The 25,136-nt window shown below is 46.1% G+C and overlaps 1 protein-coding gene across 2 annotated transcripts in view; it reads left to right on the top strand.

Moving 5' to 3' along the window:
• TMEM132D (transmembrane protein 132D) overlaps positions 1-25,136 on the top strand; it is a 655,515-nt gene that overhangs the window by 177,862 nt on the left and 452,517 nt on the right. For both annotated transcript variants that reach the window (XM_067015547.1, XM_059040015.2), the window contains exon 2: positions 4,378-5,263. In XM_067015547.1, the coding sequence (XP_066871648.1) occupies positions 4,378-5,263 (886 nt within the window). The remainder of the gene's footprint in view (positions 1-4,377; positions 5,264-25,136) is intronic.

Genomic DNA, 25,136 nt, shown 5'->3' with positions numbered 1-25,136 from the left:
CCGGGGACCAGTTTCCTGTAAGTCGTTTTGCCTTGGCCTGGACTCAGTCCACAGTGAGGCTGTGCCATACCTCCCGCTCCACACCAGCAAGAGGCCCTGATTCTGGGGTTTTCTGCACAGTTGTGGTCCGACTCACTCCTCTGAGTCTTTCAGTTCGGCTGATTAAAGATGTTGTCAGCAGCCACAGCATCAGGAACCTTACCTAGTGCTGGGCGGGATACAGTGGTCTTTGCTCTGAGAACTTTCAGGGCAGTTCCACCAGGCTATCATCTTCTTTTATGCTGTCATGCTCAGAGATGCTAGATTTAGCCAACAACAATTCAGGGTGCCCGGTAACATTTGGATTTCAGATAAACAACAAATTTTGTTTTTGTTTTTAATTATAAGCATGCCCCATGCAACATTTCTGTCAATTAGAAATGGAAGCATAACTGGGTTTCCTGTCTGTCGTATCTGGCGACACTCACCATGCTGCATTTTCTGCATGAGGCACTGGTATCCCATGTCATTTCTCAGGAATTCTCCCAGGCCAGGACGCGCAATTTGCACTGAATATTCAACACAGACGCAGATTTTTACTTATTACCATATTCCCTTAGTTACTGCTTTTGAGTCCACTCAGGGGACATTTTAAAGGTCTGTGCTCAAGTCACCGTCTCTCTCAGGTTTCGTAAAAGTATTATTTAGGGGAAATTATTTTTTCAAAAGGGTAAATTGATAGACAGTCTCTATGAGGTCACTGCGTTGCTTAACGATGCGAACATGTCACTTTCTTTCAAATAAGCATATAAAGTCACAGCACCAAAATCAAACGTAATTTTTTTTCTTAATGGATTATTAAGTGAGATTTTCCACGTGCAAGTTCTTTGTTATTTGACACCTTGCTCTTTTTTTCAACGTGGAATTGGTGTTCGTAGGTTATAATAGCCACCCCTGTGGGGATTTGAGGTTAATGAGTTTTACTTTTTAATCTATTCTATGCTTGGTGGAACATGATTTTTTAAATTTTGTTTTTAAAAAAAAGACAGAAAAAGGAAATAACACTAGCTTTAGGTCAACTTGGGGCATTTTTAAGCGATAAACATGTAGGTCAGCTACCAGGCAAAAAGACAGATAGGCTTTTCGTGGAATAAAGCTTAGAAATGACGTCCCTTTGCATGACGCCCGTGGTGTTGCCCTGGTTGCTTTCCCAAATAAAGTCAGAGGACCCACAGCCATTGCCCTTGGAATGTGTAATGAGTTGCACAGTTAAGTTTGGTGTACTCAAATAGGGGTCAGATAGAGGTCAGATGCTCAACAGGAAAGTTCAGGAGCCTCGGTGTCTGGTATTAAGGTTTAACTCTCTGTAACCTGGCCATTTGGCTTCAGCAGTGCCTACACTGAATGACAGGCTGGTGTGACGACCCGAGTGGTGCCAAGATGCATTTATAAGAATAAGGGGGGGCTTCCCTGGTGGCGCAGTGGTTGAGAGTCCGCCTGCCGATGCAGGGGACGCGGGTTCGTGCCCCGGTCCGGGAAGATCCCACGTGCCGCGGAGCGGCTGGGCCCGTGAGCCGTGGCCGCTGAGCCTGCGCGTCCGGAGCCTGCGCTCCGCAACGGGAGAGGCCACAACAGTGAGAGGCCCGCGTACTGCAAAAAAAAAAAAAAAAAAAAAAAAAAAAAAGAATAAGGGCGTCTGTGAGTCTGTTTCTGTTTTGTAAATAAGTTCATTTGTATCATTTTAAAAAACGTATTTACAAAACCGAAAGAGATTTACAGATCTCGAAAACAAACGTATGGTTACTGAAGGGGAAACGTGGGGTATGGAGAGGGATAAATCGGGAGCTTGGAATGAACATCTATACACACACTATATAAGACAGATAACCAGCAAGGACCTACTGTGTAGCACAGGGAACTCTACTCAGTATTCTGTGATCACCTACATGGGAAAAGAATCCGAAAAAGGATGGATACATGTATATGAATAACTGAATCACTTTGCTGTACACCTGAAACTAACCCAACATTGTAAGTCAACTCATTAAAAAAAAAAAAAAAAAAAGAATCAGGGGGCACTCACTGTGTGATGGATGTAGGTCTAGGTCTTTTATCACCAAGATTACATGGAGCTCTTCATGGGATAAAAGGATGGAGGATTCTAATTATTGAGTGATAGCAACGGAGGAGACAGCATATAAAATCCTGATGTAAAAATATAATCTGCTTTTTGTAATACTGGAAGCATAATTCATTTGTTGATTCATTCATTTTTCAAATATTTACCGAGAAGCTAGTATTTGTCGGATCCTCTTCTAAGGACTATGAATAAAACAGAGAAGTGGCTCACATGTCATCTCTGCTCACTTGCATATAACCCACTGGGGCACGCAGGGAATTACAGAAGAGCATGAAGCCCTGTGATAGGGAAGTCTGAGATCTACAGAAGGACATCGATGGTGCGTATAAACGCAGGATAATGCAGTCAAAGGAGGCACTCCAGAGAAGTGACATTTATGACACAGCCTGAGCAGTCACAGCAGAGTGTAGCCAGCAAAGCGGGGGAGGGGAGGTGATACCCAGAGATGGGATGAGGGAGAAAGCTTCAAGCCTGAACACGAGCACGAAACTCACTGCCTGTGCTTCAATTTCACGAAAAACTCACATGTGACAATACACGTTTATTGAGAATATAAATCCTGAGGGATTTCCAGAACGTTAAGAAAAATGTAGTCCTGATAAAGGAATGAGGTCTCTTGTGAGGTCTACGATATTCTGATGTTTGAAAAAGAAATTCTGATGTATCAGGTTGAATCATATGAAATCGCTGCTTGGGTGAATTGAAACTGCTCAGAACCTGGAAGTTTCAAATGGTTCAGGGCCATAGACACCTTGGTTGCTGAACTGGGGCGCTCAGCCTGGCCTGAGTTGGGTGATGCCAAGGAATCGAGGGGGCCCTTCCCCCGGGGCTGTCCGTCAACTCAGGATGAGTGTTTGTCAAGCTGGCTTCTTGTCCAGAAGCAGGATGGACCACAGCTGAGTGTCCTGCACTCTTAGAACTGGATGGGGGCCTCCATACTCTGGTTGGTGCCCTCCTACTTCAGACCAGTGCAGGAGAGGCAGAGAGGCTCAGTGACTTGCCTCTTCTCTCTCGAGATCTGTGCTGCAAAGCCACAGTCAAGACCCCTTTCTCTGAGTCCTTTGCTTTCTCCTCTGTTCACAGACAACAGCCGAGAGGGGTCCAGGCTCACGTAGGCATCGTGCATCAGAAAGCGTGCTCACGTGAGCCTCTGAAACAGTTCGGCCCGATGAATGTCAGGGCTTCAGTTGCTTTTACTGCAAAAGAACCAGTGATAATTACAGGGCGACTAATGAGAAGGGCTTCAGATAACTTGTGGAGCTTTGCCTAGGAAGTCAGTGACCCCAGAGCCAATAATTTCCATTTCTAAAGCCTGTTAAGTTGGTTCTTGAGTTATGTAATTTCTGTGTCTGTGTTTTTCTTCCAGAATGTAAGGCACAATGTAAAAATAACATTTTGCAGTGTTCCCCCTGAGGGAGGGATATGCTTAGTAAGGGGAAAAAAAAAAAGCGAATGCTTTCTGTGCATTGGGGTCAATATAGCTTTCACGAAGGATGAGTGATGGTCTTCCCTTGGCTCTTGGGTTCTAGGGACACACGGACCCGACATGACGTGGTCAGCCCATCTCACCTGTTTCTGGAGGTTTCCTCCTAGCATTATCCTTCCGAGGTCTTTCTCTCCGTCTCTCAGCTTAACCCCCAGGAAAATGTGTGACGCCCAAGTGATAAGTGATTGCCCACCTTAACGTCCTCTATCATTTCCCAGTGGTCAGCGTGTCCTTACGTGCAGCGTGTGTATCTGGTGGAACATAAAATAGTATTGGGTAGAATACGGACACAGCCTCAAACCACATGCTGAGAGAGAGTCATTCTCGTTTCCCATCCTGGTCCATCTGGTTGGGTTAACGGGAATGCCCTTCTCTGTTGGATGCCCGCACGTTCTTAAGACCTTTCTCATGAGGATCTCTCCCTTTAGCGAAAAGAGAACAAGTCTCAGGCATAACCCATCGCCCCCTAAAGGCACCAGGACCGCTAGCTGAAAATTAAAGGCATGATTTGAAATTTCTTTATTTGCACACTTAGCTTCTATGCATGGCCAATGATGCCTGTTGTCTACTCCAGTGGCATCAATTTTTTTAAAGAAATATATTTCCTATAAGATGAGTTGGTTTAAGTAAGACCTGTTGAATAAGGAATTGCGGAATTAGCGCCAAGACAAAGCAATCCTTGTAAAGGGGGGGGGGAGGTGCGAAGAGGTGTGAAATACTGGTACCCTTGCCCTGGAGTTTCTAACCCCTGGACCCCGATTCCTCCCGACAGTGGTGGCCAGTCGAGGCATCCTGGAAAGCATCCAGAGGTTCTCCTTGCTGCCCACCTACCTCCCAGTGACCTACCACATCCACCATGCGGACGTGTCCTTCTTCCTGAAGGAAGCCAACCAGGACATCATGAGAAACTCCAGTCTGCAGTCGCGCGTGGAGTCCTTTCTGATTTACAAATCCAAGAGGTTCCCCGTCCTGAATGCCAGCTACGGGCCTTTCGCCATCGAGCAGGTGATACCCCAGGACTTGATGCTGCCCTCCAGCCCGTTTGGATTCACCGGCACGTTTTCCCTGAACTGGAAGCTGAAAGCGCACGTCCTGCGGGACAAGGTCTCCCTGAGCCGGCCCCGCGTGCACGTGCTCTTCCACGTGGTGGGCAGGGACTGGGGCGACGCCGGCCCCGCGCAGCGGCTGCCCTGCCTGCGCGTGTTCGCCTTCCGGGAGACCCGGGAGGTGAGGGGCGGCTGCCGGCTGCAGGGGGCGCTGGGGCTGTGCGTGGCGCAGCTGGAGCTCCCGGCCGGCTGGTTCGGGCCCCCCACGGTGGCGGCGGCCGCGGGGAGGAGGAAGGCGCCCGAGCCCCCCGAGGGCAGCCGCGTGGAGCTCTACTACGCCCTGCAGCCCGGCGACGAGCGCGGAGACTGTGCCGGGGGGAGAGCCGGGGGGGTGCGGACGGGCCGCAGCGACATCGACGAGTCGGGGCCTCCCTTGCAGAGGATCGGGAGCGTCTTTCTTTACCAGACGCCGAGCCGGCCGCCCCTGAGAGAGCTGCGTTTGGACGACCACGTGGCCGTGCAGTACGTGCCCAAGACGGCCAGGCAGGGAGACGTGCTGACGTTTCCCGTCTCCATCTCCAGAAACTGCAGCGAGGACCGCTTCACACTGAGGTGAGTTCCTTGGGGGTATCTGCCCGTAGCATCTCCAAGGGCAGGGGGTGCTTCCGGGAGCCCCGTCTGCTCGATGCGGGGAGCTGTGTTAGCGCCGTCCGGGGTGCACGCGTCCTTCCCGTTTTTACGCCGTCAGGGCGGGAGAGCGGCTGGAGCTCCCCGGGTTGGCAGCCGGGCGGTGGAGACCGCCTTCTTTCCCAGGTTTTCCGGGTGGCGCCACCCCGGGAAAGCCGCGAGCAGGCTGGCGTGCCTTTTTTGCCCTGGCTCAGGCGGCTCTCAGCAGGGTTTAGGATGAATGGCTCACAGCTGAAATGAGCCTGCAAATGGGGTGGCGACGGTTGTCAGGAAGGATACGAGCTGCAGCTGTGCCGACTCACAATCTCTCCCGAGCGTGTGAGTTCTAAGTGCGCTCTGTGGTACCAGCCTCAAAGGTATCATTTTGTTCCTCTCTGGAAATAGAGCTTTTCGTGCTCCAAATATAAAAGAGCAAGAAGTGTGAAGGCTAGCCAGTGGAATTCGTCGAGTGTCTTATATAAGCGTAGACCAGAGACGAGGCATTTAAAACGAGTTCTGTGAGCTTTAGGAAAAAGAATGAGTGCCTTTTCTCTTTGGAATGTAGTATGGGAGGGAAGCTACTTGCCTCGGCTTGCCTGGATTTTCATAACAGCTTTTTGGTTCATTTGTTTTAAACACAGTCGAGTCTGATTATAACAGCTATTTGGTGTAAGTGTTGTTAGGTCACTAACTATGTCCTGACATTGCTGCATACTCCAGAAACTTGATCTGAAGTGTCATCTAATCAGATTTGTTTATGACCTCCGAACAGAGGCGTTTTAGTGGACATAGCACACATTGATATGATTTTTTTAAAATATCCCCAAAGCAGCATTTGTTTACCCACTGAATTCCAAAACATTTAATTTAGAAGTCTGGCATTATCATAATTACCCATCTTGATTGACATGGGCTGACACACACGGCGCTGTCAGGATACACAAGGACAATAGCCAAATAGTTACAAAAAAATAAATCCATGATTCTTAAACAGTCGCAACCAAAAAAGAAAAGTTCATCCAGTAATGATCAGCCCTCTTGCCCCTCTCCCATTCTTTCTTTCTTTCTTTTTTTTTTAAACTTCTTTGTTTCTGTGTTTCTTCAGGGATGGGTGAGTTTAAGAAAGGAGTCATTCTTTTGCTTATACTTTGCACAGTTCAGTTTTGTCGATTGTGACCTAGTGCTGGGAATTCCCTTTTAATCTCAACTGAAGAAACAGAAACCTGTAGACAGCATTAACCTCCTGACTGAACTTGGCTGATTGTTGGAAGGTAAAACCTTTGGCTGGGCTTGGAGGTGCATCTGGGGATGAAGCACAGGGATTTAGGGCGCATAAACACATCTGTGGGTCTGAGCCCTCATGATCTCTCCGTTCTGCTCTTCAGAAGTCAGACCTAGATTGAGCTGGTCATGGGCCCTCTGGCTGCTGTGCCAGCTCTGTGCTTGTTTTCCCAGGCTCAACGCTCTCATATAATATTCTTCGTGGAGACGGCTGTTTATATGGGGAAATATTTTGCTGATGGAAACTCAGGGTTTTTCATATTCCGACATTTTTTCTCTTTGCCAACTACTGATCGTTGATTTCCTCGACCCAGGTTTACGAACCAGAATCCCTTAAAGTTTTACCTCTCCAGGAGATGATATCCACATCGGTGTTTTTGGGAATCAGTTGTATATGTAGAAATAAATTTCAAAATAGCTGTGCGTCCGACCACAATGCACTGCCCGCCGAGGTGTCCCCCGGAGCGCCGAGGGCTGCCTTGTCAGCGGCAGGCTGCGACACAGAGACACTTGCTCCTGGGCTACATAACCTAAGGGATCCAAGTCTTTGCAGATTCAGAAAGAAGCACCTTGGAAGCATCTAGATTGGGTGGCTCCACTTACACGTGAAAAGATTGGAAAATTTTGGAGGTAGAGCCAAAGTGTGTGTGTTCAGACTCCATCAGTTAGAAACGTGTTTTAAACAATCAGTTTTCCAGTTAAGACAGCCGTAAATCAGTAAATGTCTCATGAACGTGTGTTTAAGTTGGTAAAGTGGCACCCTTTCCATCTTGTTAAAGGCTGGCATTAGCAAAGTGCTTGTTGCATACTTAATATGCTCTAATTGGGAATGAGTCTTATCTGTTTATGAAAACAGCTGACAGGAAACCTGGATCTGGTAATGTCATTAGCCTTTTGTCAGAATTGTCGTAATTAGGAAATAATGAAACTGTGTATCTTCTTTAATGAAGCCAATTTTACACTCTAGTTTAGCATAGCTTCCAAATATTGAGAATCAGCATGGGTCTGCTCTATCTGGCCATCTGCTGTAAATAACCCTGAAGGATCCAGCCAAGTATCTGTGGGTGCTTTCCTCCGCAATGGTGACTTGTTTCTAGACTCAGCGGTGACAGTTCTAACGAGGTCCGGAGCTGGGCTAGTGTTTTATAGATCAGCTTTCAGCAGGACTTCCCTCACCACTTACGGATGGCCAGGGTGGAGGGGGGGACCAAATTACCTGCCTCCAGCAGGGCTCCCGCTGCAGACAGTGTCTGACCGCCTACTGCCACCTTGCTGTCACTTCTGTGCCTGTGACCTCTGGGTGACTCTGTGGCTACACACAGGGGCTCGGCTTCCATTCTGGGAAACAAGTTTTGTCGTGCACATTATCCGTGAGGGCAGTTCACAGAAATAGCTGGGTTAACGCACGCGTGTGCGTTAACCATTGCACAGAGGAAAACCGGGATGGGGCTGTTTGTCATCTTAGAAGTTCTGTTCTCTCCTGGAGCTCGAGTCTTCCAAAGCAGACCTCCACGAAGGAAGAAAAGCAAAACGCTTTTGTTCGTTAGACATCTAAGGATCCCTTTTAATTTCAGAGAACGTTTTCCTTCCAGTGGACAACAGAAGCGTCCCCTGTCGCCTTCCTTGTACGTTCTCACCAGCCCACCTCCTTTCCTTCCCCGACAGAGAGCTAATGTCGGAAGCATCCTAGGTCTCTCATAACCTGACTTTGTGTCCGGAGAACCAAAGGCCTCGAAAGCTCTTTCTCGCTCCTCCTTCCCACCTATTTTTTGGTTGTTCCTCTTCCCACAGGAAGTCAACTTCAGAGGAGTCTGGTTGTCAGATCTGAATGTGAGCCTGGAGCCAAATATTTGCCTAGCATTAGCTTGATTACCTGATACTCCAAGAAATGCAGGTGGAAAGGTCCAGAACAGGGACATGGCACTCAGATGCCTGGGTGCTTTTCTCAAAGTCAGAGATATGCTTCGATTGGTTAAATGAGTGAGTGAATGGACATATTGTTAATTATTAACCAATACATATACTGTGCTGAAGTCTTTACAGTTTTACGTGCTAAATACTCAAGAGTTTGTTAAGAATCTCATGCCCAGACTGTGGTCAGATCTAAGGCCACCTCCGAATAAGGCATTATTACCAAGTAGATATTCTTGCAAAGATAAGAGTTGTAAACAAAAGAGAAAGAGAATAAAGTAAGAATATTTGACGAGGGAACGAAGTGGGCCTGGGGTTGATAAGCCTCAAAACAATATTCTTTGGTGGTTTGGGAATCTCAGTTGTTAGGAATAATATGTGGTGGTTTGAGGTGGTTTGGCCCTGAACTTGATTCACTTGAATGATGTGTAGCTTTTGAACCTGCCTTGGGCCAGGAAAAGATCTCTCCTTATTCTGTTTCAGAATGATATTCACACCAGGATTATTATTGGTGTGGCCAGTCATATTCTTAGCTGCAAGCCATAAATCCCAGCCTGCTAATCTAAGAAAATAAATACATGAAAGGTTAGTGGGATGTATATTTTGGGTCTCAAGCATTAATAAGGCACGGGGGCACTGGCCTCGGCAATGCACAGGGTGGGAGGGGGAGGGTGCCCCTGCTGTAGATGCAACAGCCTTCTTGCCCTGCACCCCTCCCCGGCCCCGCACAACGAATTCCACCAAAAGTTCCTTCTGTTCTAGGAGGGGGAGCTGGTGTGGCTTCCAGAATGAGAGGGGGGCTCCTGGAGTCATCTTTCACTAGGAGCATAGACTTTTTGAAGAATGTCCCTCTGTTGGGATTATCTGATGTTTTCCTCCCGGTGAGACCGAAGTAATGGGTTTGGGGGTAAAGCAGCACAGAGATAAAGTGTTGCTTTTGTATTCGTCTGCAAACCACAAGAGTTTCAGATCATCCCCTTTATTCTCTTTCACCTTTGCCACTGGAGAAGCATTTATTGAGGATGTCAGGAAACACACAGATGAGTAAAAAGGAGAGAGATGAGTCCTATCTGAGGGACAGGAGCATAAGAGAGCAAGACCTGGCCCTGGGGGAGTGGAGAATATGTAGTGGGTGTTTTTGGTTGTTTTTTTTTTTTTTTTAATTTGATTTTTGTTTTGTATTGATGGGAGTGTAGTTGCCTTGCGGTGTTGTGTTGGTTTCGGGTGTGCAGTGGGTTGGCTCAGTTCTGCATATGCATGTGTCTGTTCTTTCTTGGATTCTTTTCCCATATGGGTTGTTGCAGAATATTGAGTGCAGTTCCCTGTGCTGTACAGTAGGTCCTTGTTGATTATGTATTGGTTTTATGGGCCAAAAAAAAATAGGGATTTCAGGCAAAGGGGACAGCACAGGTAAAGGCACAAAGACATCAGATGTATCTCTGTGCTCTTTTTTATTCCCCCATCATCTTGGAATAAAAGCCAGTTGGGATTTTCAAGAACAAACAAACAAACAGAAAGTGCCATTTTCATTGCATTGTATCAAGAACACGTACTCCCAACTTGACTTAATCACTGTTGATGTGAAATTTGGTCGCTGGCTGGGGTGGTGTTTCTCGGGTCTTTCGTCCGTAAAGTTGCTTTTTCCTGCACCCCCTATACTGTATTTTCCAGAAGGAAGTGATGATCCACTGCTCACAATTACGGAATTACACTCTGCCTCCTTGTGGGGGGGTCTCTTCACATACATTTTTGTGGAATCCTGCAGGTGAAATGTGTTTATTCTCCCTCATGTGTTTATTTATTCAATCGTTCATTTATTTCAGTAAGGGCATCTGGCTATTTACGTTATTACAGTTTGGGTTGTAATCCAGAAGAGTAGGCGTTTCTCAGCCTTTGGCTGTTGACATTTGGATCAGGTGATATTTTGTTGTGAGGGGCCGTCCGCTCTGTACATGGTAGGACGGCTATCCCTGACCTCAAGCCACTGTATACACAAGCCCGAATTTTGATACCCCAAGATGGGTCCAGCTCTTTCCTAATGTCCCCTCGGGGATAAAATCGCCCCTGCAAGAGAAAACCTATGATTGTGGTTGTGGGGAAAAAACTCAGCTCTTCCGCAAAGGGAGGGTCCCAGTTTAGAATGAAGGTAACACTGGGTAGAGTCCAGCGTCTCTGGAAAATCCCTTAAGGTTTACCTGCCACGCGTTTGTACTTCTGCTTCAATGCGTGCTGCAGGAGGGCAGAACCTGCGGTCTGCTCCCTGCCCTTTCCTCCTTTCTCATGCACTACCCGGCCCGCCCTGGACACCCGTCAACTACTGGGGGGTCGAATGGCTGTCACTGGTTCCACGAGTTCACTCCATGTACCTCCTGTCAGGGGAGGGGCCAGAGAGCAGGTTCTTCTGTTAGACTTGAGGTGAGAGGGTTGGTCTGTTTCAAGGCTGTGTAATGTATACGAGATAACAAGGGTCAGGTGCAGCTGTGTTAGGGTACTTGTGCTGCAAGAAGGACCAGGAGCTGAGATGAGCTGAGGCCACTGCTTCCAGTGGTGACTGTTCCTAAGATCCTCTGGCCCCAGCACCGGTCTGGGGGGAACGCTTGGTGTTAGTATTCTGTGTAGTAACAAAAATACCCATGAAACTAAATGCCTGTACGTGAGTTTCTTTAAGTAATTTATCAGTCTGTTATTACAGTTCATATACCTTAAGGTAATGGAAATCTAAAGCGATACTGTGAACAGATTAAAAAAAATAGTTCTTCAATCTTTTCCATTATCTCTTTTATTATTGTTGTTTCTAATTGATGTATAGTTGATTTACAATATTGTGTCTGGTGTTAGTCTTTTTTTTTTTTTTTTTTTTTTTTGCCACTCTGCGGCACGTGGGATCTTCCCGGACCGGGGCACGAACCCGCGTCCCCTGCATCGGCAGGTGGATTCTCAACCACTGCGCCGCCAGGGAAGCCCTGGTGTTAGTCTTTTTAAAAAGGTGTCCAAGAGATTCGGGCGTGCAGCTCGAGTTGGGAACCGTTGGGTTCCTTCTTGCTATGCTGGGCTATGCTTATTGAGTAGAATGGTCAAGTTAGAAATTTAACTATTTAAACCTCCTTCTCTCTCTGTCTGTCTGTCTCTCTCTCTCAGTCCCCTGGGCCCCCCGCCCTGTATAATTCAGTCACACAGTTTAACGCATGTATGTGCAAACTCCACTGTGTAACAGTACACACAGCCTTTCTGTACACAACTTCACGGGCTTCACACATTTCAAGATGTTAATCCATAGTGGCCTCCAACTCAAGAGTCCCTCCGTCACCTGAGAGCTATGGTTCCCTTCTAGCGATCCTTTTTTTGACCAAGGTTGACAGCTCCGATCCTCTTGGGGGAAGAGAAGAAAGGAGGAAGGTGCCAACAGTGGCACCAGCCATGCTCCCAATTGGTACTGGGAGAGTTGCCTGAGGTTTCGCTGAAGCTCTTTCCCATGTTTTAGTGGGAGGCTGTCTCATGAGCAAGAGAAGTTGACTTTGGCCAACTTGGCAGGGCTGGGAGTTCTAGAAGATGATGGACGGATTTCCTTCTTTTTAATGGCTGGGTAATATTCCATCGTGCATATACATCACATTTCCTTTATCCATTCATCCACTGTGGACGCTCAGGTTGTTTGCATGTCTTGACCATCGCGAATAATGCTGCAGTGAACAGCGGGGAGCAGATAGCCTCTTTGCGATAGTGATTTCTATTTTTTCTGCAGCAGCATATGGATGAACCTCAGGGGCATTACGTTCAGCGAGATAAGTCAGAGAAAGACAGGTTCTGTCTACCGTCACTTACGGAGCCTAACAGAAGCTCGCAGATACAGAGAGTAGATGGATGGCTGCCAGAGGCTTGGCGGGGGGGAAGGGAAGACGTTGATCCAAGGGTACCAACTTGCAGTTTTAAGGTGAAGAGGTTCTGGGGACCGAAGCTCTCTGTGATCTTCTCTGGCTGTGCCAGCTTCTGGTCATGGCTGTTTGTACTCTGTAACCTTGAGCTGACCTTCATCTCTGTGGGAGGACCTTATCACATCCCCTGCATGGTAGACCCACCTGACAGTCTCCTCTTCAACCGGACTGAAAGCCACTGGAGGGAAAGGGCTGGGTTCACTAGGGTATCACGGCTGTACCCGGCTGATTGCGCTGACGGCTGGTGGGAACTCGGCTCTGCGAATCTGGGTGAGCAAAAGTGTAGCTACATGTTGGGTGAGAACAACTCAGCCATTTCAGAGTGTCACGGCCTCTCCCTGCCCGCAAGCACGTTTCTGTGTTCTGGGGTGGTAAGGAGTGGGGAGATGGTAGCGGATTGTACAACGCCAGGTGGGGAGGAGTCGCGGACGGGTTGTGGTCTTTAGCGTCATATGTTCATTCGTTTGGTATCCATGGAGATTCCATTTCCAAGGTGGTCTTTGGTTGGCCGGCCACAGAGGCTGTTGAGGGAATGTCTTCATATCCTTCTCCCAGCACCTTCAGATGGGATTTCTCTGTACCTCTTCTGGGTTACTCGTTGGGAACACAGGGTCCCAGGAAGTTTGGGGAGATAGCTGAATATAATAATAATGGTAATAATAATAGCCAGCAGTTATGAAGTATCTCTCTGTGTCTGACACTGTTCTCAGCGCTTTAAATATTTTTCACACATTTAATCCTCAGAACAACCCCACGAAGTAGGTGCTTTTATCACCTATGTTTTCCGGAACTGGACACAGAAACACAAGAGGTGAATAACTTGACAGATGCCCTAGAGCTCATAACACATTTACTTTGAGGTCCGGAGAACTCACCCTCGCTGGCCTATATCCCAGAACCCATGTCATGGAAAGTCCCTCTTCATCAATGAGAGGCAGGAAGGTAGACACCGATACTCCTAAATCTCATTCTTTTTAAAAGCACTTAAGAGAGTGGATTACCTGCAACATTTCCCTTATTGAGGAGACGTTTCTCGAGTGTGAAGCTTGGTGCCAGGGATGTAACAGCAGATAAGAGACACAGACCCAGCCCTGTCCTGAGTAGTCGGTGCTGTGAGAGAGACCACGGGGGATCTCTTGGGCAGGATAAGACGCACACTTAAGACAGACAGTGCTTTGGAGCATAGACGGTTGAAGGTGTGTCCACCATCACGAGCATCTGTCAGGCTTACCAGTCACTGCAGAGTAAAGAGCTCCGAAGGATGCTAGGTGGGTAATTGTGGGCCCTTCCGGGCACTTCAGACACTGATAATTATCACAAGGAATGTTAGTTTCAGATCCAGGGGGCAGACCTCTTGGAGACCACATGGGTTTATGAGGAGGAGCACAGGGCATGGAGCCAGGACCACGGGCACCTACCTTGGCATCCTCACTGCCTGTGCACCCTCTGGAAGGTCATCGAAGGTCACTGAGCCCCAGTCTCTGGGCTCTTACCTTTCCAGCTGTTGGTGGTGTAAACGAAAGACGACAGGTGAGCCGTGAGCAGATCACGTGGCTCCGGATCAGGCATTTAGGAAATAACCAGTCAACCGAGGGGCGCCTCAGGTATCAGCTGAAATGCAAACAGATGACTTCAGGTCACTTCGCACCGAGCAGTGTCGATTCATTCTGAAAGAGGGCCACGTTAACACGAGGAGCAGGTCACCTTCGACTTAAATGATGAAGAAGAAACGAAGGAGCATGTTCGAAGCTGCTGAAGAGGCATTTTCTTGGATCACTTAGGAAAGCGACTGACTCAGCACCTGCTGGTAGGAGACAGGAGAGCGAACCCAGACGTCAGAGTTCTTCTGTCTCCCAATTTTGAAGGTATGCGAGTAAATTGATTTTTAAAAATCCAGCAAAAATAATTCCGGCATCAACACACGAACAAAGGCGTGGGGAAGGCGTCAGCTCAAGAGTAAGACGGAAATCAGCTGAGTGATGTCGGTGCGAAAATCAACACAGTGCATCTCGCCACAGTGCAGTCTCCCCTCCTTCAGAGCCTCTTTGAAGAGAGATGACACCTGAGCATGTGGCTGATGTACTTGGATGCTCTTTGCCACCCCTTGCCCCTTGAATCTGGCCTCAGTGTATTGCTTTCCAAGTAGAATACAGCAGAAGTGAGCATCTGGAACTTCTGAGGCTAGACACTCTAAGAAGCTGTGACTTTCCACCTAGGTCTCCAGGAACACTTGCTTTTAGAGCCCGGAGCTGCCTGTAAGAAGTCCAGCTCGTCTTCTCATGGGAGATCCCATGAGAAGCTCTGAAGCTCCATGGAGAGAGGGGGGACCTGGTGATCCCCGTCTTCTAGCCATTCCTGTCCAGGCCCCAGACACGTGCGTGAAGCTGTCTTGGCTGCTGTATGTCAGCTAGCCGACAACTTAGTACCACCAAGGGACCCCGCACCAATTCCAGATGGGGCAGACACATCTCACAGCTGAGCCCTGCTCAGATCCCTGGTGCATAAAAAGTGATGTAGGGCTTCCCTGGTGGTGCAGTGGTTGAGAGTCCACCTGCCGATGCAGGGGACGCGGGTTCGTGCCCCGGTCCGGGAAGATCCCACGTGCCGCGGAGCGGCTGGGCCCGTGAGCCGTGGCCGCTGCGCCTGCGCGTCCGGAGCCTGTGCTCCGCAACGGGAGAGGCCACAGCGGTGAGAGGCCCGCGTACCGCAAAAAAAAAAAAAAAAAACAAAAAGTGATGTATAACAAAATGGTGGTGTTCTAAAGCACTAAGTTTTAGGGTAGTTTGTCAGCTGCAGTAGTAAGTAATTAGCGGTCATAGTACGTTTCGCCGGTGAGCTCTGCTTGCGACAGGACCGAGGTGACGCACTGCGCTACTTGCTCTGCAGTTTACTGCTCACCCTTCTCCTGCTGTGAGTCTCAGTAGGTCCCCACCTCTGTGACCCGCGTTTCCCAGATGCCCTGCACTACCCAGGCCTGGCTTCTGAGGGGCTCGGCCGATGGGACCCAGTGGCAGGAATCTTGTGGCAGAAGCTGGGAGAAGTCGGGATAGTTTTCTCTCTTGCTCCCCGGGCCCTGCTCAGGCCAGAAAGCTCGTGCATCTGTGGTTCCAGCTCCCTCCAGGCAGCCTGTGCTATGGCTCCAGATCCTACAGGGAGACTTTGCCCTTGGCCTCTTATGATCCCCCCTCCTTGCTTTGCCTTTCTGACCCGAGGAGAAAAGACTTCCTGCAGTTATTTACATCAGGGCTGCATCACCGGCATCTAGTTTTTCTCTCGGCAGTTTCAGCCCCTCTGTAACTAGTCCTCTGTATCAAAGTCCTCTGGTCAGTTACCTGCTATGGTGTCTGTTCCCAGTCTTGACCCTGTGGGTGTAGCTGTTTGAAAAGATAATTTTTATGAAAAAGCAGAATATCTTTTCCGATCAACTCCGTATTGTGCCCGACGCAGAGACAATCAGGAAGCTCTGTCAGTTGTTTCAACCCCAGCTGGAAGCAAAGACAGAAGGGTCGTAAGCAATGCGGAAATGAATTTACCCAAACAGAAAACATCATAGATACGACAGTAACTTTGGGAAGAGCCAAAGGCAACAGAACGAGAACAGAGGGGCAAGATGATATTTTTTCCTCTTCAGGCTGTGAACTCCTTGTGCAAAGGTGAAAAATCAGTGTTTGTATTTCTCTTTCTGTTCTCATTTTGGGCAGTGGAAGGGTTGTTGATGATAAAAGAGATCATCCAGGGATGCTTGTCTTTATCAAAAGCAAGGATCCCAGACCCAGAGATGAATGGGAGGTGTAATCTGAAGCCCAAGGTTATTCCAAGCAGACGGAAGAAGTACAATACTGACCCTCCCTCCCTTTCCGTTTTCCCATCTCCACACACACACACGCACACACACAAAGCGCTGAGTGGGCTCAGGCGCAGAGCATCTGAGAAACTGCATAAAGGGGGAACAGGTCCTCATGCCACCCATCGAAGCCCTGCCTGAACTCTCCTCCTCTCTCCGTGAGCCCAGGCTGTTGAAAACTCAGGTGCTGGTGCATAGTTCGTAAGATAACGCATGTTGAGTAAAACTCATCCTTGTTCTATCCGCACACATAGAAGGCCTGGGTGTGGATCAGTTGTGCAAGTTGGTCGTGAATCAAATTGCAAGAGAAATGGCAGTCCATCTACGTAAATATATTGCAGAAGGGAAGGGAGGGAGGAAGGAAGGAAGGAAATACAATGATGTAAGAGAGGGGAAGAATTTATTTGGGAAGAAACATAAACCCAAAGTAATTCTTTTCTGTGAGTTTTAAATGGGTAGAAAATTTTTTTAAAAGAACATGAACTTAATAAATGAAGAGTTGAAATATAAAAAGGAAGGAATGACAAAGACAGTAAGGTAGACCAAAGAGCTAATACATGAATTGAAGATACAAACTGTGCAAAATAGAAATTAAAAACAAGGAACAGAATAGACATAGTTTAAAGAGGAATTATTGCCATATATAGGAAAGATGGAGATAATCTTGGTGAGTGCTGGGGAAATGCAAAGATTAAAAATATTGGGGGGCTTCCCTGGTGGTTCAGTGGTTAAGAACCCATGTACCAACTCAGGGGACACGGGTTCAAGCCCTGGTCCGGGAAGATCCCACATGCCGCGGAGCAGCTAAGCCCGTGCCCCACAACTACTGAAGCCTGCGTGCCTAGAGCCTGTGCTCTGCAGCAAGAGAAGCCACTGCAATGAGAAGCCCACGCACTGCAACGAAGAGTAACCCCTGCTTGCTGCAACTAGAGAAAGCCCACGTGCAGCAACGAAGACCCAATGCAGCCAATAATAAATAAATAAATACATTTATATAAAAAAAAGAATTTGGAGGAAGAGAGGAAGAAAGTTAATCCAATATAAGGATGATTACTGTGTCCTAGAGCTAAGAATTCCACAAAATGAACCAAAAAAATTTATTCACAAATACATTTTTTCCTAAAATTAAGGAATAGTTAAATCTGTAGATCTGAAGGTATTCTGTGTTACAGAAAAAAATGAGTAACGAAAATCAATGCCAAAACATATCCTAATTATGAAATTTCAGTCATATTGCTAATGAGCTAATCATTCAGGCAGAACAATTATTCACAAAAAACTGAAGAAATAGGATATGCCATGTTCAGAGATAGAAAGGTGTACAGTTCTCCCCATATTAATCTGTAGAGTCAATGCAATTCCAATCCAATGCAAATCAACTTCTTGACAAGTTGATTTTAAAATTTATGTGAAGATCAAACGGTGAGGAATAGGAGGGACACTAAAGAGAAGAAAAGTATAGATGGGTTATTTGAAAGTCATAGATATTCAAACAGTGTGATAGCGGAACACAGTAGGTATATAGAATAATGAATAGAAAAAGGAGATTTTGTGTAAGGGAACTACAATTGCAGATCAGTGAGAAGGGCTGCATTTTTCAGAAACGGCGCTGAGACATTGATTATCCAAATGAGAAAAAAAAGGAATCAGATTTCTTAGACATCAATTTCAGATCAATTTGGTATTCAAAGGAAAAAAAGAAATCAATTCAGAAGAAAATACTAAAGGATATCTTAACAAGCTCTGGGAGGAAAGGGTTTCTTTAAACAAGACACCAAAACACTGACCACAAAGGAAAAATTAATACAGTTGACTATATTTTAAAAGAAGTACTTCTTTATATCAAAAACCATAATTTGGGGCTCCAGTGGTGGCGCAGTGGTTGAGAATCTGCCTGCCAACGTAGGGGACATGGGTTCGAGCCCTGGTCTGGGAAGATCCCACATGCCGCGGAGCAGCTGGGCCCATGAGCCACAACTACTGAGCCTGCTTGTCTGGAGCCTGTGCTCTGCAAGGAGAGAGGCCGTGATAGTGAGAGGCCCGCACACCGCGATGAAGAGTGGTCCCCGCTCGCCGCAACTAGAGAAAGCCCTCGCACAGAAACGAAGACCCAACACAGCCCAAAATTAAATATATATATATATAAACATAATTGGGGGGAAGGTATTTATAACACATCAATACCAACAAAGAATTAGGATGCAGAATATATAAAGAATGCCTATAATTCATTAAGAAAAATAACCAAAAAGAAAAATGGGTTAAAAAATATGAGCAGATATTTCACAGAAGAGAAAACACAAAGTAGCCAATAAATAGAAAAGATACTCCATCTCGTTAGAAATCAGAGAAGAACAAATTAAAACTATTATACATTTCAATTTCATATCCACCAGATTGCCAGAAGTCAGGCAGCCTGCTAATACCACAAGGTGTAGAGAATGTGGAACAAAGGAAACCTTCACTTATTCCTGGTGGGCAAAATTGGTGCCACCTTTTTAGGAAATACACCCAGCAATGTCGAAGATTTGTATACACTATGACCCGAAATTTCCACTTGTAAAGTATAGAATCTAGGGGAAACTCTTGTATTTGTTTGCCAGAAGGCATACATAAATATTCATAGCAGTGCTGTTTTAATAGCAAAAAACTGGAAATGTCCCAAATGACCATTGAGAGGATAATGGATAAATAAATGTTGACATATTCCTACAATGGAATCCTATACATTCATGAAAATGATTCAGTTACATCCCTATGGGTAACCTCTGATATAAAATATCTAATTGAAAGATTCAGAAAAATACATTTATGCAAAGATTAAAAATTAGGCATACATAAACAAAGTATTCATGGATGATGGATATATACATTCATTTAGGTAAAACTATAAAAAATGACAAGGAGATGAACACAAAATTTAGAATAATAGGTCTCAGTGGGGAGAATGAGGATATTAATGGGGAGAAACATGCAGGGGGCTTCAAAGATACTGGGATAGGGCTTCCCTGGTGGCGCAGCGGTTGAGAGTCCGCCTGCCGACGCAGGGGACGCGGGTTCGTGCCCCGGTCCGGGAAGATCCCACGTGCCGCGGAGCGGCTGGGCCCGTGAGCCATGGCCGCTGAGCCTGCGCGTCCGGAGCCTGTGCTCCGCAACGGGAGAGGCCACAGCAGTGAGAGTCCCGCGTACCAAAAAAAAAAAAGAAAGATACTGGGTATATTCTAGTTCATAACCTGGGCGCTAGTACAAGAGTGTTTACTATTGTCTTTTAAACTGTTCATTTGTGATATATATTCTTTTCTTTATACTGCATATATCTAATTTCAATTAATGCTGTATATATACTTGTGTACGTGTGTATGTATGTGAGTGATACATGCGAGATTTCAAAATGCTTTGTAAGGAAAAAGTGAGTCATTTGTCATTTACCAGGGGAAGAAATTCAGGCTGTTTGTAGACGTTTCCGCAGTAACATTCCACGCTGTTCAAAGCAGAAGATAATCGAGCGATTCTGGAGATCACTGAAGTGATCATTAAAGGGATATTGGCTATTTTACCTTAGCATAATACTATTCACAGAAAACTATATAGCTTTTGTGATATGAACGTTTTCCAAAACATTAGGTGAGAAAAGTGAGGGCAAAAGAAGGGATAGTGTAGATGGATAGAAAGGCAGATAGATAGATAAAGAGGATGGAAGGATGGATGGATGGATGGAAGGATGGATAGGTAGGTAGGTAGATACACAGATACAAAGATACACGGATAAGCGGTTACCTGGATGGGTGCATGGGCGGATGACTGACGGCTATCGATACATAGATACATAGATATTGGCAGGTCTTCCTTAACTATTGCATCTCAAGCAGGGTCCCTCCCTTCCCGCCATCATCTTGCTTTAATATGTTCTGTAATAGAACTTACCACTGCCTGGAATTCAGCTGTTTGGGTCATTGTGCTTTGACTGTTGCGGTCTCCTCCCTCTGTGAGCTCCACGTGAGCAGACCTCTTTCCTTTCCTGTGCACGCTCACAACCCCAGTGCCGAGTCTGACACATAGTCGATCCCCATGTGTCTCTGGGCATCGAGTGCTTTGATTAATGTTAAGCCAAAGACCATGATGAATTTAAAAGCGCTAGAAGACTCTCTGGGTGTCGGTAGAGCCCAGCTTTGCGGATGTGGAAACGGGACTACCTTTTACCTCTGGTCCTGCATCTCAGACTCTGTGGTTAAGTTTTTCCCAGCTCTTATCCTAAGGCAGGGTTTCTCAACCCCAGCACCACTGACTGGACTGGATGCTTCTTTGCTGTGTCTCTGCGTGGGGAGTGAGGAGGGGGGTGGTGCTCTAAGACTTGTAGGGTTTCGAGCAGCATCCCTGGCCTCTACCAACTGGTGGCCCCCCTCCTCCTTCAGTTGTGATCTATAGATGTCTCCAGCCATCGCCAGATGTCTCCTCCGGGTCCAGATCATCCTTGGCTGAGACTATTATTATTATCCTAAGGAAACTTTTCCTTCTTGTTTATCATGGAATGACATATTAGTTGAATTCCAGACTGCCTTTCTCAGCTACACAATAATCTTCAAAGAAGTTGATAGCCATCCTCTCGCTGATTCTTTGACTCGTCAGGATTTACATTCTTCTGCTATAATCACCTGGTGTTTTCCAGGCATTTCTCGTTACTTACTGGTAGACAATCTCATTTGGCTCTGAAGACGAGTGTATTACCACTTTCTAGATACTGTTGAAAGAAAACAAAAGAAGCGGAGGAAACTATTTGTTGAGGGCCAAAACTTACATGCTAAAAGCAACCAGGATATAAGAGAGTAATATTGATTCTGGTGTCATAAAACCCAGCACCACATTCTATGTGGAAAATTCCCCCAGAATGGGTGGGGTTTAGGATTAAAATGTAAAAGAAATGTGGAGTTAAGAATTCAGTCTGGGAGTATCTTTTAAACCAGGAATTAATCAAACAAGCCAATCGCTGTGCTACTACAGACATGATTTGTTGGGAAAAGATGTCTGAAAATCGGGTTACTTTGGTGAAACTGAATACACATTCTCAGAAGAAAATAAAGTTTCTGACGTTCTCTGCCTAAGTAAAATCAAAGTGCGTGAAAAGCCGCATTTTCTTAAGACGGATCTGTCCATTTTCTTCGCCAGAAGAGACAACCCATGGCAGGGCTGCCTGGGTTTCCAACGTGCTGCTCAGAAAATGTGCCCTTTCCAGAGCTGATTTCAATTCCTTGATGCCTTCAAAATTAGCACCTGATGCCCTTTTCCATTGGTTTGAGGAAGATTTATTTTAATTCTGCTTTTCAGACTCTTGACTATATTAACAGCAAAGAAAACTCAGGGGGGCTTATCTTTCAGACAAGTACAAATGGAGAGGATCTCGGATGCACAGATCTGAGGCTTCCCCCGTCACCCGCAGTCTGCCGGCAGGAGATTTCTCCGTGCTGGGCTGATGGGGCGACGGTACTCAGGCCTCAGATTAGGTCTTTTCTCCTTACAGACCTGTGTCACCTTGGAAAAGGGGAAAAATCCATTGTTTACAGTAGGTTCCCTCATTTTAGGTAAGTTTCATCTTAGAGAAGGAACTGGCCTATTTCTGCTCTGTTGAGCCTTTGAATTAGAAACTTACGGGATTCTCAGATTGGAAAAGAGCAAAGGTTTGATATTGGTTTTTGCTGGAGAAACAGGACATTGCCTCTCGGCTTCATTAGAGGCTGGAGACAGTCAGACCCTAGAAATGCAGACTTAGAAACTGCCAGTTGTTTACTCCTTGCCTCTTGCAGGGATACCAGCATAATTCCAATACCAGGTGGCCTAGACTGAATGGGTCCAGGCTTTTTCTCAGTCCAGGGGTTTTGGTTTCTTTAAAATTTTTTTTTAAAGAGATACTAATTTATTTTTTTATTCTGTGGCTGCGCCGCACGGCTTGTGGGATCTTAGTTCCCTGACCTGGGGTCAAACCTGTGCCCCCTGCAGTGGAAGTGCAGAGTCCTGACCACTGGACGGCCAGGGAAGTCCCGTCTTTAGATTGCTTTTAAGCAGCAGTGCTTATATACGACCAGAGGAAACAGAGATTATTTTTTCAAAATTTGAAACCGTTTTATTATTGAAATTTCCAAACCTGTATGGAAGTAGAAAGCGTGAAATAATGAACCTCCATGAACCAGCTGCCCAGATCCATCAGTTACCAACTTTCACCACTTTTGTGTCATTTTTCCCTCTCACCGAGGTTTCTTAAGAATCGGCTTTAAAGACAGTACGCTAAGTGAAAGAAGCCAGCCACAAAAGGCCACATGTTGTGCGCTTCCATTGCCGTGATATTCTGGAAAAGGCAAAAAGTATGGGGATGGATAATTGGTCAGTGGTTGCTAGGGATTGAGAGGAGAGATGTCTTGACTACAAAAGGAAACACGAGGGAGGTTTGGAAGGTGAGGAAACTTCTGTATCTTGATTGTGTGGGTGGTTACCTGAATCAACACAGGTCTGAAAACTCGTAGAAACAGACAGCAAAATATTTATACATATATACAGACATACAGATATACACGCATGTAGATTACATGATCACATGGCTCTGTCACATTGTCAGAACTCAACAAACATGTCAAATGGATGAATTTAATTGTATGAAACTATCAGTCCGTAACTCCATATTTCTTGTTAATTTAACACTGACCTTGCTGCTGTCAGCCTCAACCCAGATGGTCTCTTTTTGTTTCTTCTCAAGTATACAGGCTCTGCTTAGCTCTGGTTACCTAAATCATGGTCTTTTTCTTTGTGTGCGTTAGAGTAGGTATCTCCAGATGCTGTAACTAGCCAGCCGCTACCTCTCGCATACATGTGTGTGTCTTGCTCACACAGAGTTCAGTGTTCCTTAGGGAGCTTCCATGGAGGATGGTGGGGACTGAGGCTCTGCCGTCCTATAGGACTTGAAGTCCTTCACTTCCAGCCAGTAGGTAGGAAGTGAGTGTGGAGGGTCATGTAGGGAGTTTGGACCGTCCTGGAAATGGACACCATTTTGCCCAGATGCCACTGGTCACGTGGGTAGCGTCACTCAAGGGTCACGAAAACGAGACCTGGCCATGTGCTCGGATGGTGCTGGTTTGGTCCGTGGCCGTCTCTCTCACATCCCTCATGGTTTTATTCTTGGTCTTCAAAGGTAGATAACACGGCACTTTCCCCTTAATCACTGTCTACCTCTTTTGCATTCCCCCCCTCCCATTATCATGTCATGGCTGTGAGGTAGGAATTCTATCACTAGAGCGACCTGGAGTTGGGAAGTACGTCCTGACATTAAAAACGCCTTACATTTCCTTTTACTTTAACCCTTCATCTTCTGTGGTCAGAGCCCCACCGTTCTGTTGTCTGCTCTCAGGCTTGTGATTTAGAGGAATATGCAAGCCATGCAGCGCCCTTGTTTTGCTACCTCGCTTTTCCATCTCTTTTCTTCCAGGTCAGATGAGCGAGACGGTCTCTCCTAAATTTACAAATGAACTCTTTCTATTTGTTTCCATAGTTAAGGGTGCCTATCCCCTTACCCTACCCGGTGGACTGCCCTCCACTCAGAATTGTGTCTTTGTTTCCGTGGGGATTTCCTCTCCCCCGTGACCGTACCCAGTTATTCCTGTGATCCCGCTTGGTTCCCCAGCCTTGCCCCAGACTGTTGAAGCGCTTCAGCCCCGCCATCGGATCTTTTCCGTTATAGCCTTTCCTTTACCACTTCAGCCAGCTCTGTTTTCTCACTTTATTTCACTGCCATTGCTATTTAACCAATATGCTATACATTCTTTAATTAACTTAAACAGCTGCTCTTGTGATTTCTGACAGTGATGATAAAGTCTTCCCTGGCCGGGGTCCTAGACATATATGCTTCTTCTTGTCCAAGAATGCACTCACCTTAATTTATTGGGGTGCCTTTTTATTCATGGAAGCTTTTTTTTTTAAATTGAAGACTAGTTGATTTACAATGTTACGTTAGTTTCAGGTGTACAGCGAAGTGATTCAGTATATATAGATATATATAATTTTCTTTTCCACTATGGTTTATTACAGCATATATTGAATAGAGTGGAAACTCATTCTTGATTTGATATTGGAAACCTATTGGAAACAACTGTTTCACCAGGGATTGGAGCACATCTGTTGCACAAATTGAGATCCACCAGTGATCTTAAGTTGCTTATCTTCCCCCCAAAGTAATACAAGTTCCTGAATATGAAAAGTGTTTCCCACGTGGCTTCTTTCCTCTGGCTGTCAGTGTTTACTCTTCTTTTGCCTCTGCTTGGGATATTCTGAAACAATAGTTTTTATATATTATCTCAATGTTTTGCTTGTTTTCGTTTCCTCTCTCTTTTGCCAAAAGAAATGTTTCGCATCTCCTCACTCCAATGAGAAGGAAACATCAGAAATAATTCCAAGATTTTTTAACAAAAGCTTCCAAATTCCATTTTTTTTTTTTTTTTTTTTTTGCTTTGGCAAATGAGGAAGAAATATTGTGCACACTCTCACCAAATGTCAACACGTGTATATTCCCAATATTCCCTGAGCTCTTGGCTTCCCCCCGGCTCAAACCCCAGTTCAGATTTTTGGTGGTATCCCGGGGAGGATTTCTGAGCCATTGTTTCCATAGTGTGCCTAAGAGAGAAATGAGGGGGTTTTTTTCCTGTGGAAGAAGAATTAAAATAGAATATACTTCATATACAAAGAGAGAGTGATTGAAGGCCCCTCAGGACTTCCCAAGTTCAATCTGGGTGGTTCTCAAATAAAGAAGAAAGGCATCGAATATGAGTTTTGCAGGTTTTTTCAAAATGTGCTAAAACAGATTAGTGCCTTGAAG

Source organism: Kogia breviceps, chromosome 15 (genome assembly GCF_026419965.1).
Source record: "Kogia breviceps isolate mKogBre1 chromosome 15, mKogBre1 haplotype 1, whole genome shotgun sequence".
In the NCBI taxonomy this organism is placed as follows: domain Eukaryota; kingdom Metazoa; phylum Chordata; class Mammalia; order Artiodactyla; family Physeteridae; genus Kogia; species Kogia breviceps.
Note: the sequence above shows the minus strand (reverse complement) of the source record. Positions and strands in the feature narration are given on the sequence as shown.